This window comes from Eulemur rufifrons, chromosome 8 (assembly GCF_041146395.1).
Source record: "Eulemur rufifrons isolate Redbay chromosome 8, OSU_ERuf_1, whole genome shotgun sequence".
Classification (NCBI taxonomy): domain Eukaryota; kingdom Metazoa; phylum Chordata; class Mammalia; order Primates; family Lemuridae; genus Eulemur; species Eulemur rufifrons.
The window spans coordinates 38,523,884-38,541,734 of record NC_090990.1 but is presented as its reverse complement, the minus strand read 5'-3'; the positions used below and the strand labels follow the sequence as shown (position 1 = coordinate 38,541,734).

Sequence of the window (17,851 nt, the reverse complement as noted above, 5' to 3'; positions counted from 1 at the left end):
GAAGCTACCATTCCAACGCCTCATCCAACAGGTTAGCACACAGATGACAGAAATGGCCTTACAATAAGGTTTTTCCTTATGCGTCATCTCGCCTGCAATGCTCTTTTATTAAAATGATACCTAGAGAGACGCTCATGTCCCACTCACTCTTACCTCTTTGTTCTACTACTTCCTGCTATAGGTTAGCTGTGATGCCCCAATTTTGGTCTAGATTTTACCATATGTCTAAGTACGCTTTGAAGTTTGTTTGGAGAACTTTACTTCTATTATTAAAATTTACTGGGGTTATTTTGTGTGTGTGTGGAAGGGGTTGCTTTATGCTTTAAAAGTTTTAACAATATACTGGATGATGATTTCATTGATCCATGCATTGCTTAGCCAGATGACATTTCTTTCCACCTAGATCACTTTAGTAAAGAAATAACTGCTAGGACTCTGTAACAGATTTAAGTAGAGATACTTACATTTTTCGAGACAGGGTCTCATTCTGTTGCCTGGGCAAGAGTGCAGTAGTATGATCATAGCTCACCGCAACCTCAAACTTCTGGGCTAAAGTGATCCTCCTGGCTCAGCCTATTGAGTAGCTAGAACTACAGGTGCCAAGTCACCATGCCTGGCTGCCTTTTTTTTTTTTTTTTTTTTTAAAGAGATGGGGTCTTGGCCGGGCGCGGTGGCTCACGCCTGTAATCCTAGCACTCTGGGAGGCCGAGGCGGGTGGATCGCTTGAGGTCAGGAGTTCAAGACCAGCCTGAGCAAGAGCGAGACCCCGTCTCTACTAAAAATAGAAAGAAATTATACGGCCAACTAAAAATCTATATAGAAAAAAAATTAGCCGGGCATGGTGGCGCATGCCTGTAGTCCCAGCTACTCGGGAGGCTGAGGCAGTAGGATTGCTTAAGCCCAGGAGTTTGAGGTTGCTGTGAGCTAGGCTGACGCCACGGCACTCATTCTAGCCAGGGCAACAAAGCGACACTCTGTCTCAAAAAAAAAAAAAAAAAAAAAGAGATGGGGTCTCACTATATTGCCCAGGCTAGTCTTGAACTCCTGGGCTCAAGTGATCCTTCCACCCTGGCCTCCCAAAGTGCTAGGATTGCAGGTGTGAGCCACCATGCCCAGCCAAGATGCTTATATTTATTTTTAAAAGGTAGTCCTATATGTAGTTGTATCATAAACCATACAGTTCTTAAGGACAATTTCAACTCAGGTATAATCATGAATGAAAATAATCATTAAGGAATACAAAAGCTCAAATAGTTTTAAAAAATGCTTTAATATTACTGTAAAAGTCCTTCCATTCAATAGCAAATAACAATGTTTATACTATGACCAGACATAACTTCCCAAGAAACTGGATGCTGCAACACAGCTGGTCTTAACAATTCCTGCTAGGACTAGAGTTGCGAGAAGTCATTCAAGCACTTTTCCCTTTTTAAAGGAGTTAAAGTAAGTACAGGTAAAGGGAACTCTTCTAGCAAAGATCCTAATAATCTCTTAATTATCAATGCCCATGGAGACACTTTAATCCTCACTTTGCTTCTGTATCCTTCAACCTTAGCTTCTACAACCTACTCTCTAATTCTCCTGTCTTTTTGAAGGGGTCATTGTAGTCTTCAATAAATTGGTTACTTGTACCTCTTCTTGTCACCACTGTTGGTGTTGCCTGCAGTTCTATTGTTTGCTTTTCATACATACACACTCTCCTTGGGCAAGCTCATCTGCATCTTCCACAGTTACATAAACACTGTCAATTCTGGCCTCAATCACTATAGAGAACTGTAGTCCCTATTTCCAACTGTCTGGGCTTTAGCTATACCACAGTTATCTCAAATTAAACTTGTTAAAATGAGTATCATTTTCACTGTCACCACAATCCTCTCACTCCTGCCTCTCTAAAAGCTGTTTCTTCCTGCTGTTTTTTCTTTTTTTGCAGAGACAGGGTCTTGCTATGTTGCCCAGGGTGGTCTCGAACCCCTATCCTCAAGCAATCGTCCCAAGGTGCTGGGATTACAGGTGTGAGTCACCACGCCTGGCCCCTGCTGTATTTTCTGACTTTGTGAATGGCATTAGTGCCCAGCAATTCAGGTCAAAACCATGAGTAGTATTAGACACTTTTCTCTCCATCAAATCTTTTTCAATCCTCATGCCCTTATTGCTGCTGATTAGGCTTGGATAATGTCAATGTTTGATAAAGGCTGAGCACCTTAACCTGGGTTTAAAAGCTTGTGGGAAGAACAAATGGCACGCTGTAAGAATGTGCCGTATAAAGGGTGTTAAAGTGCTAATATCTGTTGAACTAGTCGATGAAATTGGATTAAACGATCCAGAAGCAGCCTTACATTTGAATGCATTCTGTTCTTGCAAAACTGCTGCTAACCAGTTTTCATGTTTATTACCACTTGCCACTGCTGCAAAAAAGTTAGGAGCTATGATGTTTTACTGATTTGATATTTGAATAATAATAGCAGCAGCACAAATCCCGGGATCCTAAAAGCAGTTCAAATCACAGAACCACCAAAAAGTAAACTACAGAAAAATGGGAAATGGGTGTGTCAGGTTTAATAACAAAAAGGGAACCCTTAGGAAACATTATCTTTCCTCTAAAACTGACACTTAGGAACATCATCCCTCAAAGATGTTAAGATTCAAAAAGAGATACAAAACTTAGCACCTCTTTTGTTAAAAAAAAAAAAAAAAGTGGAGAAACCTGATAAGAAAAAACTAAAATATTCTTATAGCTGCCTGGGGCGGAGATCTTGATCCTTCCACATAGATACTCTCATATCCACAGGAGGCCATTTTGGACTTAAAGCAGACAGTCCATTACTCATTCCCTCTCCGGCTCTTCTTATGGCTTTTCTTAGATCTGAAATGGCAACACATATAAATCATTACATTAAGGAGCTGGACAAGGACTTAAAGGGGATGGAGATGACACCCAATATTCATTAAATGTACCTGGTATCTTTTTTGTTTCAGAGCAGCACCCTTGAGTCAAAAATTTACCATTGAGGAAATGACCTCAGAGTTAGAGTATGTCTAACAGTAAATGGCATAATAAATGGGTTTCTATTTTATTTTATTTTATTTTATTTATTTATTTATTTTTTTTTGAGACAGAGTCTCACTTTGTTGCCCGGGCTAGAGTGAGTGCCATGGCGTCAGCCTAGCTCACAGCAACCTCAAACTCCCGGGCTCAAGCGATCCTACTGCCTCAGCCTCCCGAGTAGCTGGGACTACAGGCACGCGCCACCATGCCCGGCTAATTTTTTCTATATATATATATTTTAGTTGGCCAGATAATTTCTTTCTATTTTTTAGTAGAGACGGGGTCTCACTCTTGCTCAGGCTGGTCTCGAACTCCTGACCTTGAGCGATCCACCCGCCTCGGCCTCCCAGAGTGCTAGGATTACAGGCGTGAGCCACCGCGCCCGGCCAATAAATGGGTTTCTAATGAAAACTTATCAAACGAAAGTGACTTGTCCAAGGTCACTCAACTGTTAAGTTTTAAAAGGACTTAGTTGCCTCCTTAGCGCAGTAGGCAGCGCGTCAGTCTCATAAAAGTAAGGACTAAATCCTAGGTCTCCTGATACCAAAGCTCAATCATTATCCACAGCTACAATCCTACAAAAAAAACCCCCCCAAAACAGATACATAATCCAAGTACTTCTTAGAGCAAGAGGCCAATATTGTCTTGTAATAAAGGAGACTTCCTAATATTCCCACCAAAACAAGAAAATTTCAGGTCCAACTTAGTTGTCAATGGGACTTGAATGGCTGAATAAAGATTTAAATTCTTAAAACAGGTCAATCCATACCTTTCAGGAGACTTTGAGTGGCTCCTGTGTCTGTGACTACGGTGATGACCTGGAGAAGAAAAGGCCATTGGGTGAGATTCTACTCTTTAAACTGCCATTCTCACCTGCCCTAATGCCTCCCATGGGCTTAACTGGCCTATGCTGGTGACGTCTCTTGGTGGTAACACCTCTCTGAATTGGCATATATGGGGGGTGGGGGGAGGCAGGAAAAGTAGTAATGAAACCACTTCACATATATTCAGGGCTTTATGGCGAATTTCACAAACATCATACTGGGTTTTCACCACAACTCTGTTAGATCTTATTCCTGTAATTTCAGATGAAAAAACTGAAGCCCATCATCATATCAACAAAGCTTATACAGTCAAAATGTGAACTTCAGTTTTCAAATTCCATGTCTATTTCCTTTTCTGCTAGGCAACAGTATAGTCAGGCACTCCTGTAGTGCAGGAGGTTAATTTCTCCTCTTATAGCTCTGTTAAGACAACCTATGGCAAAAGGCCAAATGCTATACCTGGGGACTTGGAGCGGGATCTGTGCCGTCGATCTCGGGACCTGCTGCGGTGTCGTCTTGGACTCTTGCTCCGATGCCTTTCTCGGCGTGGGGAGGGGCTGTGCAAAAGACTGGTCAGACTACCAGATCTGTTTGGCAGTATACACGCAACACCGCCGCGCCCCCCTCCCTGAAGCACTATCCTTCATCACAAATGACTGAAGGCCTACCTTCTCCTTTTGGGAGATCGACTCCGCCTACAAAGGAAAAAGAGAGCCTAGGTTGGTGCACTGGATGTTGTAGATTGCAATACTGGCCCCCATTTTTATCCTTCAACCTTCTCTGTATCCATGTCCTTTGTCATGTAATTTTGTAGCACCCTCCCACTCTAACTTTGTGATTGACCATGTGACTTGCTTTGGCCAATGGGATATCTGCAAATGTGATATAAGCAGACACTAGAAAAAAACACTTGCATGATGGGGCTTGTCTGCTCTTGAGTTCTGCCACTGCCATGAGAACATGCCCAACTGAGCCTACAGAGGAAAGTTGCCCCCATCATCCTAGCTAAGACTATCCTATACCAGGATGAACTTACACTTCAAACAATGCCTATCCAAACCATGCTTAAATCACTGACTGCTTACCTGTGAACTAAACAAGTGGTTATTGTTGTCTGCTAATGAGGTTTTGTGGGTGGTTGTTTTGCAGTAATAGACAACTAATACATTGGACAAATGTTCTTCATAGACTGGCATTTTTCCCTTCTCTGAAGTCTAAACTTCTAGGCTATAGTGTTCAGCGTCTCCCTGAAAGATGCCAATTACTAGGGCCTTACCTTCTGGGAGACCGGCTCCTACTCCTCCTGTAGCGCAGCGTGGGAGAGCGACGGGGCTTGTCCAAGTCTCTGTAGCTTCTCCGGCGGTGATCAGGTGATGGTACTCTCTCCAACTGGGAATGAGATGGTTGGGTCATTGATGGGCACTACATTTCTCTTCCTATCCTGTCCCAAAGTCCATCTCCAAGTGACTTCCAAAACACAGTAATCTAACTACAAAGAGGGAGGCACTTGCCTTACTAAATATCAAAACTTACTATGAAGCCATATAATTAGGACAGTGTGATACTTGCATCTGAAGAGATAAAATGATCTGTAGAAGAGAGTTACCAGAAACAGACCCACATATATACACAACTTTGAATTACGGCAAAGATGGCAATGCAGATAAATGGGAAAGGAATGGCAGTGTGAGACCACTGGTTATCCATGTTGAGGGGAAAAAATTAGACCTCTACTTCATTTCAGATAAAAAAATCAATTCCTGGTTAAATGTTCTTATATTTCCTTGTAGCCCTTTTCTATGCGTATGTTGTTATTTATAATTTTATTTACCATTTTATTTATTTTTTAGGCAGGTATGAAAATGAGGTTTATTGAGGAGAGAAAGATAGGATTATAGGGCAAGAGCAAGATATAGATTTACAGGGCATGATACATACAGCATAGATGACGACTGGACCCAATATCATAGCAAGGGGAGAACAAACGGAAGGGTACAAAAAAGGCTACAAATGTTTTAGACCTTTGTATTTTAACTTAACGTAAGCATTTTCCATGTTATTGTGTACTTTTCGTAATAGTTTTAATGGCTGCCTAGAAGTCTGTTTAGTTAAAATAGTTTATCCGACACTTCCAGCAGCTGGGAAGCTTGATTGTTTTCAATTTTTCACCATTGTAACTAATACTGAAAAAACATGACTGTGTAGAAGACTTTTCTTTCCCTAAACTAAGCTTATTTCTTAGGTTCAATTACAAAAAGTGTTTGTTCCCAAATATTTATTTTAATAGATACCATTTATTAGGTAATTATAATGTGTCAATATTATGCTAGAAGTTTTATGTATACTATCTCATTTAATTCTCATAACAGTCTTGAGAGAAAACTTATCTTCACTTTACAGAGGAGAAAACTATGGTTAAGTAATGTGCACAAAGCTATACCACTAGTAAATGGTGGAGCTGAGATGAACCAAAGTCTATTTGACTCTAAAGCTTATACTTCTAATGAGAAAATAAGGTAGTGTTTTGGTTAAAGAGAATTAAAAATTAAGGTCTGAAAACAAAAACAAGGACCATTCCCACCCTCTATAACTATCCCTCCCACAATCCTTAAACTCTCGGGTGCCTGACCTTCTCATCTTCTTCTTCTTCCTCTTCACTGGACTCCACATCATCCATGTCTTCTTCTAGAGCACTAACTCGAGGCTCCAGTTGCTCAGCTTCCTCTAGCACATAGCGTTTCTACAGAGAACATAATGACAGTTAGAGGTCATTGTCATCTCCTCTGTCTTGAAACCTCAGCATCGGGGCTGGGTGCGGTCACTCACGCCTGTAATCCTAGCACTCTGGGAGGCCAAAGTGGGAGGATCGCCCGGAGCTCAGGAATTCGAGACCAGCCTGAGCAAGAGCAGGACCCTGTCTCTATTAAAAATAGAAAAATTAGCCAGGTGTGGCGCATGCCTGTAGTCCCAGCTACTTGGGAGTCTGAGGCAAAAGAATCACTTGAGCCCAGGAGGTTGAGGTTGCTGTGAGCTAGGCTGATGCCATGACACTCCAACCCAGACAACAGTGAGACTCTGTCTCAAAAAGAATAAAAATAAAAAATAAAAATAAATTAAAAAAAAAAAAAGAAAAGAAAAGAAACCCCCGCACTGGGCTTCTAGGACTCACAGAAAAACAGAGGCTGGGCGTGGTGGCTCACGCCTGTAATCCTAGCACTCTGGGAGGCTGAGATGGGAGGATCATTTAAGCTCAGGAGTTCGAGACCAGCCTGAGGAAGAATGAGACCCTGTCTCTACTAAAAAAATACAAAGAAATTAGCTGGACAACTAAAAATATCTATAGAAAAAATTAGCCGGGCATGGTGGCACATGCCTGTAATCCTAGCTACTTGGGAGGTTGAGGCAGAAGGATTGTTTGAGCCCAGGAATCTGAGGTTGCCGTGAGCTGGGCTAGGAATCTGAGGTTGCCGTGAGCTGGGCTAACGCCACAGCACTCTAGCCCGGGCAACAGAGTGAGACTCTGTCTCAAAAAAAAAAAAGAAAAACCAAAGAGCAACAGCTGAGGCAATTTCATTTCAAAGACAGTTCAAGATTTCCCTAAGGAGTTTAAATACCTGGAATCTATATACTCTTTCAAGTTCCCCTATAAACATAAATACAAAGCTGAAGGAAACATTTTCATTTTCTATTGGCTCTATTCCCTGTGATCTTATACTCTAAGTTCATTGAAATATTAATCAGTATAGGTGTAGCTAAAACCAAAACTGTGGGCTTCATACACAGAAAACCTAAAGACCAATAAATTCATGGCTGAAACTGTGTTAGCTAGTAGTTCCACCAGCAGAGGCCCAACCCTGGAGTAGCACCCAATCTCCATTAGACCCGGGATCCAGGGATCTGTTGAGATTCATACATTTTGAACTGGGCACAGGATATAAACAATCCATCTCCTGGTTTCATTTTCTTCTATAATCGGGCTTATCAGTGCGTATTTGAGTGATTAGGGATCTGAGAGGCAAAGGTGAGTTCAAAAGTGCCAAATGGACTAACTGGATCATAAGACCCCTTCCCACACTCTTGTCCCAAAGACAAGAATGTTGGATTACCTAGATGGATAGTCACAGAGTAACTAGTAACATCTGTACACTAATTAGCTCACCCATCATCAAAATTCTGTGAAAGCTAAGAAAAACAAGACAATCACAGGGTCACCACAGTCTGGGATCTAGGACTGTATCAGACAGGGCATCCAAAATACTTAATGCTTACCAGACTCAGAAGAAACTGAAATCAATATATTAATTCTTAAGTACTTGCATCTGATGGAATTAGAATACATTCCAGAGCAACTCCTTGCCAATGTTATGGCATATCACAAGCAAAACAGATGACCAGTAGGTTGCTTAATAAGAAAAGAATCAGAAGAAAAGGTAGTCTTAAGAGTCACTACAACTAAGCCAGAGAGGCCACACCAGAGCACACCTCTTGGTGATGTAACATTTATCACTGAGATTTCAATTTCTCCCTCCTCAGTGGGTCTTGCTAAACACTAACAAATTCTTGTTTTATGGGCTTACCTTCTAGACTGCACACAGACCATGCCATTTAAATAAAAAGGCTTGCTTAAAGCTGATGGGGCTTTGGAGCCCTTAGTTACAACCTGATTGCTCATGGAAATTTTCCCACTTGCAATATTTCTAAAGATAATAATTATAGCTAAGGATAACAATAGGTAATGTAACCCACAATGAGTTAGTGTGAAAATTGGGCTCTGAAAGCAGGTTTTCAAATATGAGATCTCATTCTCTCCACTATATACTCTACAGTGGCCAATATGGAACAGGAGAGATATACCCATTTTCAAGACTTTTATTTTGTAAGATTATGACTAGGTCAGTATATGGAGGAAGAGTTGATTCACTGCATTTATGTGTGAGCACCACTTACTTTTTTCCAGCAGGTTTGATGCCTCAAATTCCTCTCATCCATTTATCGGATATTTGCAATCCATTCAATTCCCTACTTTTAAGTTTTTCTGATGCCTTTGATTTTTTTTTGAAAACTTGGGGTGAAATTCACATAACATACAACCATTTAAAGTGGCTTTCAGTGTATTCACAATGTTGTGTAACCACCACCTCTTGCTAGTTTCAAAACTTCATTACCCCAGAAAAACACCTGATACCCATTAAGTAATCAATCCTCATTCTCCCATTCTCACATCCCCTAGTAACCATTCATTTTTTTGTCTAATCTGGATACATCATTTTTTAGAACCATACAATATGTGACTCTTGATCTTTAAATTATCCCCTTTGGTTTATATCTAACAAGGAAGCAAGTCCTCAGAGCAGTTGGGATATAGCAAATTGTTTCATAATTACTGAGCTACAGGTAGCATTATAAAAAGGACCCTGAAGCAGTGGACTCCCCATGTCTGGGGAGTGAGATGTTTGTGGTTGCTTAAATCATGTAAGAATTAGCTCCCATCCTCTGACTACAAACAGTCTCTGGGACCCTTTAGTTAATGTTACCAATTCTAACATATATAGAGACACAGAATCAGACAAGACTAGAGCTGGAAGAGCCAAAGGCCTTCAATCTGCATCTATTCCAGTATTTTTCACAGTATTATTTTATAATTTTATTGAGGTATAATTAATATACAATAAAGTATATTTTTAAATTATACAATTCATGTGTTGACATGTATTATATACAACTATAACACCATACATCAACATAATATATCCACCCTGTCCAAAAGTTTATTTTATGCCCCTCTGTAATCTCTCCTTCCCTTTCTTCCCCACTCCTTCACCCTGTCCCCAGGCAACCACTGATCTGCTTTGTCATCACAGTTTACATTTACTAGAATTTTATACAGTTAGAATTATATAGTACGTACTCTTGTCTTTTTCATTCAGCATAGTTATTCTGGAATTCATGCATGTTGTGTACCACTAGTTCACTTTTACTGCTTAGTAGCATTCTATTGTATGGATATACCATAATTTATTTATCCAGTAACTTGTTCACGGATATTTGGATTATTTCCAGTTTCCAGCCACTACAAATAAAGCAGTTATGAATATTTGTGTATAAGTCTTCGTGTGGACATGTGCTTTCATTTCTTTTGGGTGAAATGGCTGAATTGTATGGTAGGTGTATGGTTAACTTGTTAAGAAAAAATGCCAAACTTTTCCAAAGTGGTTGTATCACCACCAGCAGTGTATGAAGACTTGCAGTTCCTCCACATCCTTGCTAATACTTGATATTGTCAGTGTTTTGAATTTTAGACATTCCAACACATATACAGTATATACCTCAGGATGGTTTTAATTTGCATTTCTCTAATGATTAATAATGTTGAGTGTCTTTTTATGTGCTATTGGCCAACTATACATCTTCTCTAGTAAAGTGTGTGCTCGTTTTCCCATTGGGCTGTCCTGTTATTAACCTCAAGTTCTTTATATATTCTAGATTTAATACCTTTGTTATATGTGTTGTGCAAATATATTCTTCCAGTCTATGGCTTGCCTTTTTATTTTTATAACAGTATCTTTTGAAAAGCAAAAGTTTAAAATTTTTATCAAGGCCAATATATTAATTTTTAAAAAACAATTCAAATTTTTTGTGTCCTATTACAGAAAGTTTTAGTAAACTTAAATCATTAAGATTGTCACCTATGGTTTCTTTTAGAAGTTTTATAGTCTTTGTTTTTATATACTATATTTATGATCCCTTCAAGTTAATTTTTATGTATGGTATGAGCTAAGGGTAGAGATTCTTTTGTTTGCATATGGTTATTCAATTGTTCCAGTACCATTTGCGGAAAAGATTATCCTTTCTCAATGGTATTGCCCTGACATCTCTATAGAAAATAAAAAAAAAAATTTTTTTAAAGAAAGAAAAGGAAAAGTGAAACAAATAAAAAACCAAAAAAGAGAGAATCAGGTAGGTTTGTCCTCCTACTTTGTTCCTCTCCAAAGTTGTTTCAGGCTGAGCAAGGTGGCTTCCACCTGTAATCCCAGCACTTTGGAAGACTGAGGTGGGAGGATTACTTGAGGCCAGGAGATCCAGACCAGCCTGGACAATAAGGAGACCCCATTTCTACAAGAAATAAAAAAATTAGCTGGGTGTGGTGGCACGTGCTTGCCAGCTATGCAAGGAGATCACTTGAGCCAAGGAGTTTGAGCTTGCAGTGAGTTATGACACCACTGCACTCTAGCCCAAATAACAAAGCAAGACCCTGTCTCAAAAAAACAGAAACAGAAAACAAAGTTGCTTTGGATATTCTAGGTCCTTTATATTTTCATAAAAATTTTAGATTCAGCTTGTCAAGTTCTACAAAAAAGTTGACTAGAATTTTGATTGGGATTGCATTAAGTCCATAGATTAATTTAGGAATTGACATCTTAACAATATTAAGTCACAGTATAAGATATGCCATCAACACGGTGTATCTCTCCATTTATTTAGGTCTTCTTTAATTTCAATAATGCCTATGTTTTGTAGTTTTAAGTGTATAAGTCATATCTTTTGACAAAATTACCCTTATTTTATACTTTTACTAATAGATGCTGTTTAAATGGTATTTTAATAAAATTTCAAATTCCAATTTTTTATTGGTAGCCTATAGAAATACAATTGATTTTTATATATTGTCCTCGTGAGATAGTATGGGGACAAGACTTGGGGCTCACTTCTAAGGGAGCCAACATGGGGGCAATATGACCCAGCCTAATTAACTGTAGAAGAGCAAAACACAATTGACCTCCTAGCTGCTGGAATTCAGCCCATACCCATAAAAGGTGGGGGCCAATTGTCTGTCTCTGGAGTAATATCTTCCAGGACTACTGAAGCATGATGCTAACACCAGCTGATAAGGAAGCTAGCTGCAAAGAAACCAGACCTATCCAGATATAACAGCCTCAAGCCAAAACAGACCCCCATATTGACCATACCCTAACTTTTCCCTCATTATAATCCCATTTTAATTTGCTAAAAACCACACCCAGGGATGAAGATTTAAAATGCTAATGATACACAATATGCATGAAGAAGCATGACTACCAGGTGCACAGCCACCAACAGAACCCCACCTCTACACATGATGACTTCAAAGCTGACACCTACCTCCTTCTTTACACCCCATAAAACTTCCCCAGCCATTTATTCAGAGAGCCAGACTGGTTGCCTCCTTAACCAGCTGTCTCCCTTTGTTTGAGGAAAAGCCCCAGTAAAGCCTTGCCTGCCTAAATCTTTCTGGTCTCGTGCCAATTTCTATTGACACGCAGACTAAGCACCTAAAAGTCCAGTATCACTTGTATCCCACAAGTCTGCACAGATGAATGGGTAAATAAGTTCAGCAATAAAATGGAATAAACTAGTGATATCCACAGCAACATGGATGAATCTCAAAATAATTATGCTGACCGAAAAAGGATAGACAAGAAAGTATTTACTGTAAAATTCCAAAAAACAAACTGATCTATTGTGTCAGATAACATATAAGTGGTTGCTTGGGGGTGAGGGGGAGGGATTCACTGTCTTGATTGCAGTGACAAGGGTGTTTACATGTCAAAACTTACCAAATTTTAGACCTTAAAAATATAATTTGTTGTGTCAATTATATCTCAGTACAGCCATTTAAAAGAAAAAAAAAAAAGCCTTTGTTCAGGTGAAATTGCATTTCTCAAGCCCAATATATAACCTAGAGTAGAGGTGCCCAATCTTTTTGGCACCAGGGACCAGTTTCACGTAAGAAAATTTTTCCAGACTTGGCGGAGAGTGGGGAGAGATGGAGGTCAGGCAGTAATGCGTGCAATGGGGAGCAGCTGTAAATATAGATGAAGCTTTGCTAGCTCACCTGCTGCTGACCTCCTGCTGTGTGCCAGGTGGGGGTGAGGGTGGCACCTGCAGACCTAGAGGAAAAAGGAGCTACTCTGGCTAGAATACGTGGGGCCATGTCCACTTACTCCTCTCAGCATTCCTAAAACGGTCCCACAGGGCAGTTTAAAGACCACTGAGGTAGTCTGATTTCTCCATTTTATAGATAGGGGAACTAAGACCAAGACCGACAGCTAGTCAGCTGTAATAATAACACAGAAACTAATTTCCTGTTTGGTTATCTCTCCACTATAGCCCCATTCCCTTTATCTTTAGGTTACCTACTGTATCTATTTTCCCTTAGTGTTCTGTAAAAGTAGTTTTTAAATCATAAAACCTATTCCTGAAAAGGTGGCTTATGGACAATTATTTATCATTAGGGAAGGGAAGCAGGATGATAAAGGGGAAGTTTAAGGAATTAAGGGCTCAGTCTCCCACTCCTGGCTTTTTTAATATTCTGGCTTTTTACATGAAGATTGATTTCAAAAAAGCTGTTCATGAAGTTTCAAAACTACCCTAGCTATAATATCCTTGATATAACATTCTACAGAAGATTTTATTCACTTTTAAAGCCCTACCCTTCAAATACTTTGTGTTTTCCTCTCGCTCCCAATCCACTACCTTTCTCCTAGACAGGAAGACTAATTAAGAGGTTTGCCTGTCTACGAAGAGAAGGGTGACTCTCATTAGAGACCTTTATATCTCACCTGTAGTCGAGGCAGAATGATATCACAGACTCTCTCACTGTGCAGTAGTTCATCAATAAACTCATCTACATGCATCAGTTCAAACTCTGAAAGAAAAAATCATTAGGCTCAAGCAACCTGGGAATAAATTTATACAGCCAAAAAGTGAAAGAAGAGTTAAGACTTCGTATGAGGACATCTATGTGCCAGGCCCCTTTAGAAGCAAGGGATTAAGGGATGAATGGATCAGGAATGACACACACAAAAGCAAACACCAACAGTCCTGAGTTATGCAGGGGTGATCTTAAATAGATCATATAATTGAAATGTAATTTCTTGTTTGAAGACAAATGTTTCTGAATATAGAATGTGTATCTTAAATGGCACATGGAGTAACAGCTTTTTAGAACTTCTATGACACCCATTACCTTACTTCAGTGTTTCTTAACCATGGGTGATTTTGCACACCGCCACCTCCCCTACTTAGAGGGGGGTGCTACTTCTATCTAGTGTGTATGGGCCAGGGATACTGCTAAACATCTTACAATGCACAGGCCAACCCCCACACAAAGAATTATCTGGCAATATGAATTTATTCAATGAATAAGTTAATAAAAGCTTAAAGTACAATAGCAAATTCTTAACCTTCTACTGTTTAATGATGCATATAGAGGGGAAAGGCAAATCTTTTGTCATGACACTAAGTGAAAAAAGGTTTTGACTACATTACCCTGAATCCCTCTTTAGCATACAAAGTGTCTCTTTGTAAAAGTATGAAGCTGCCTATCTTGGATGTACTCATTATTTTTCAGTAGGATTCCTGTGAGTATTAGTACACTTAGTCTATACACTGTAGTGTGAGATATAGCGCTAGAAGAGAGGCCAGTAGAAAGAATGAAGATGTAACATGGAAAACCGACTTTGTCTGGGAGGGCTGGGAAGGCTTTTATGGAGAAGCCATTCTGGAGCTAGATCTTTTGGGATGGGGGGGGTTGGGACGCAATGCAAGGCAGGGATTGACTAAAATGCTGTTGGAAAGGAAGGCAGAAAGGCGAGACTTGGTATGGCCAACAAGAAGCTAGCTGTCAGAATGAATACTCCCCTTGATGAGATGAAATATCTGGATGAAGACTGTAACAATGTAGATGAAGAGGAGCACTCATATTGTATGTAACAATGTGAGGGCGCAGGCATTGATGAAATGAAAACTGGCTTAAAAATGACAGTTTGAGCTGGGAACGGGGGTTTGCATCTGTAATACTAGCTACTTAAGAGGCTGGGGTGAGAGGATCGCTTGAGGCCAGGAGATCAAGACTAGCCTGGGCAACATAGCAAGACCCTGTCTCTTAAAAAAAAAAAAAAAAAAAAAAAGACAGTCCAGAGACTTGGCAGTATACTCACCTCCATTTCGGTTCTGGCTCTTGATTTTTCGATAGTCATTATATAACGGCTCCAAGTACTTGTAGCAATCAATTGCAGTGCCTGTCAGCCTCATGTAAAGTGCCCCCAACATACGGACATACCTGTCAAATAGGTAACAGTGAAACAATGGACCATCCTAAGATGTTCCTGAGTTTTACATCAGGCTTTTCTCAGGACAGTAGTGGATAAACATTTTCTTTCTTCTCTTTGGCAGATAAGAAAGCTGCAGTTTTGGAGGTAGCATGGAGCAGAAGAAAGATGGCTAAAATATGGAGATCTGAGTTCAAGTTACCACTCTGCCACTTACAGCTGTGGGAACTTTGTACATAGCGGTCAGTTATCAGATATATCATCTGGAAAACCAGAATAAAACCTATTTACCTCACAGGATTATTCTAAGAATCAGATAAGATACTGAATTTAACAGAAGGTGTAAGGTATATTTAATAATAATACAAGAACAAACACACATAGATGTGAATGCTGGTTCTAGAAAAAAGTCAAAGACATTTGGATTCGAATTCTGATTCCATAATTTACTAACTCTGTGACATTACTGGGCAAATTACTTGTTTTCTCAATCCTTGTAAAATGGAGATGATGCTATCTTATATACTAGCTTGTTGGATGAAACAAGAAATGCATTTAAAAGTGCTAAGCATTTAAAATGTTAAACACTCTAGCATACAGCACATGGTAAGTACCTAACAAAACTTGGCTATTTTCCAGCTGTTAATGTTTTGTAAGATTCTTTCCTTTTCCTGTTCTCCTTTATCCAACTACTTACTCAAATCTCCACTTGGGTAACTAGCAGGCATTTGAAATGCAACACTTTCTTTATATGAGCAGCAGAATGTTGTAGCAAAGAATACAGGCTCTGAAGCCAGCTTTGCCAATTTATTAGCTATTTGACCTTGGGCAAATTAATCTCTCTGTGCCTCTATTTCCTCTCCTGTAAAATAGGGATAATAAGTTTATAAGGTTGTTGTGAAGGTTAAATGAATTCTTATATGTAAAGTCCTTAGAACAGAGCATGACACATAATTAAGCTATTATTATGTTTGTCTCCTCCTTGAGAGGTGTTTACCTCTTTTAGGTGTTTACCACGCAACAGGCACCATGTAGAGAGATGTGCACGTACTATCTTCTTTCACTCTCACATCAATCTTATGAGTAGATATTTTTGTCCCCATTGTACAGATAAGGAAAATAAAGCTTAGAAAATTAAGGAACTTCTCCAAGATCACAATTAATGAGTAACAGAGTCAGTACATGAACCTAGATCTAACATGTCTTAACTAACACTTTATGTTGTCTTTTTTACCCCTGAGCATTTAGTGTCCACCAACATATTAGGTACTCACTTTGACTTAATATACATTCAATGAATTTGTAAAATCCTTTTCTGGGGGAAAAATTACCAAGACCAAGAAAATAAAGTAGAAGACTAATACAATTAGAACAGACACAATACAAACGCAAGGGCTCAAGAGCAAACACCTGAAGTGGAACTCTGTGGAAATGAGACATAATGGGTTCACTCCTCTTAACAAAAGCCCAATTCTGAACCACCAAAATTGAAGCTTTTATATTAGCTAGTCAACATTGTACTCACTTGAAATCTTCATTTTTGATGAACTCCACAATGATATCCTTCTCAGGCTGAATTTGAAGCATCTTCAAGGTTAAACACAGAAAGGGAGTTGGTTTTATGTTGCCACCATAGACGCCACCCACAAACCTTAACTCCATGGCTTTATCAACTACAAGTTCGGCTAAAAAAAAAAAAACAAAAACAAATAGAGTGACATCTCAGATATATTAGGGCTAAGCTCTTCCTGGTTGGAAGTGGAGAGAGGTAGTTCAAGATTTGGTGCTCCTAATTACTCATCAACAGTTTAACATTAGTATTAATAATAATGATGATGACTGCAGCTAATATACGCTGCAGGATTACTGTATGCCAGGTACTCTGCTAAGCATTTCATCTTACCTCATTTAATCTTTACAACAAGCCATGAGGAAAGTTCTAGTATTGTCCTTATTTCCAGGTAAGGAAAATGAGGGCCAAGAAAGGTTCTTGTGATCAAAAGGAACTTGGGCTGAAGGTCCACAGCCTGAGTATCGAAGGACATGGATTTAAAACCAGAATTCGAACAAAGATCGGAAGACTGCCTGAAGAACTGATATTTACATTAGGATCCAATTGTGGAAATACTGGAACTGGCCCAGATTTATGGACAGTAAGATCATGAATTTGGTTTAGAGCATGTTAACGGTCCTTTAAGACCTTCGAGAGGCTATGTCACGGAATTCCATCTGGGTCCTTGAGTTTACCAGTTTGTAATCCAACAGGCTATCATTAAATATGGAATAAGTCAACCCAACTGAGACACCCTTCAGAATAAAGCCCTATCAGATTCATTTATGTCTCCAATGCCCAACACAAGACTAGACACACAGTAAGCACTCAATTTTTTCTGAATGACATACTTCTCTCCGTTACCACCCCCAGGGACCAGTCGCCAGTCCTACCGGTACTCAGTCAGGAGAAATGGGCCACAGGCGGCCGAGAGGGGGTTCGCTCCCGCTCACCCGTAAGGCCAAAGCACTCCTCTTTCCAGTACTTGGACTCGTAGATCCGCGTTCGAATGATCTTCTCCACCAGATATTGAGGGTTGGTGCCGTGGATGCTGTGCGCATCCTTCACCGTACGGTTCGCCATTTTAGAACTCCTTCAGTTCTATTTCCGTCGGGTCCTTTAATGCGTCACGTCCAGGTTAATTAAAAAAAAAAAAAAAAAAAAAAAAAAAAAACACCGAGAGGGATGGAGAAAGGTGGTAAAAGTCTCAACAGCTTAGGCGACCATCTTGAAGCCGGAAACCCTGTAGCGTAAGGAACTTCTTCCGCGAACCATGTCGCCGAGCGAATCAAAGATGGCCGCTGCACGCTGGCGGATGTACGTCATGCGGCCCCTCCCC

General features: G+C 39.8%; 1 protein-coding gene across 1 annotated transcript; it reads right to left on the bottom strand.

Annotated features, from left to right (window-relative positions):
• Positions 1-2,765: 2,765 nt before the first annotated feature.
• PRPF38A (pre-mRNA processing factor 38A) lies at positions 2,766-17,790 on the bottom strand. Its single transcript, XM_069479980.1, has 10 exons — positions 17,466-17,790; positions 16,486-16,645; positions 14,850-14,971; positions 13,470-13,555; positions 6,500-6,610; positions 5,147-5,259; positions 4,539-4,565; positions 4,330-4,427; positions 3,816-3,864; positions 2,766-2,863 (listed from the first exon to the last, which is right to left on the bottom strand). The coding sequence occupies exons 1-10, from the start codon at positions 17,593-17,595 to the stop codon at positions 2,821-2,823; spliced, it is 939 nt and encodes a 312-aa protein (XP_069336081.1). The 5' UTR covers positions 17,596-17,790; the 3' UTR covers positions 2,766-2,820.
• Between the last annotated feature and the right edge of the window lie 61 nt (positions 17,791-17,851).

Bases quoted from the DNA above. Each gene is read 5' to 3' on its own strand.
- PRPF38A (XM_069479980.1), bottom strand. From the start codon at position 17,595: ATGGCGAACCGTACGGTGAAGGATGCGCACAGCATCCACGGCACCAAC. The intron at 4,566-5,146 runs GTAAGGCCCTAG...TTTCCTTTGTAG, and splicing joins AGGAGCCGGTCTCCCAGAAG to GCGGAGTCGATCTCCCAAAA. The intron at 2,864-3,815 runs GTATGGATTGAC...TTGCCATTTCAG, and splicing joins CACTCAAAGTCTCCTGAAAG to ATCTAAGAAAAGCCATAAGA.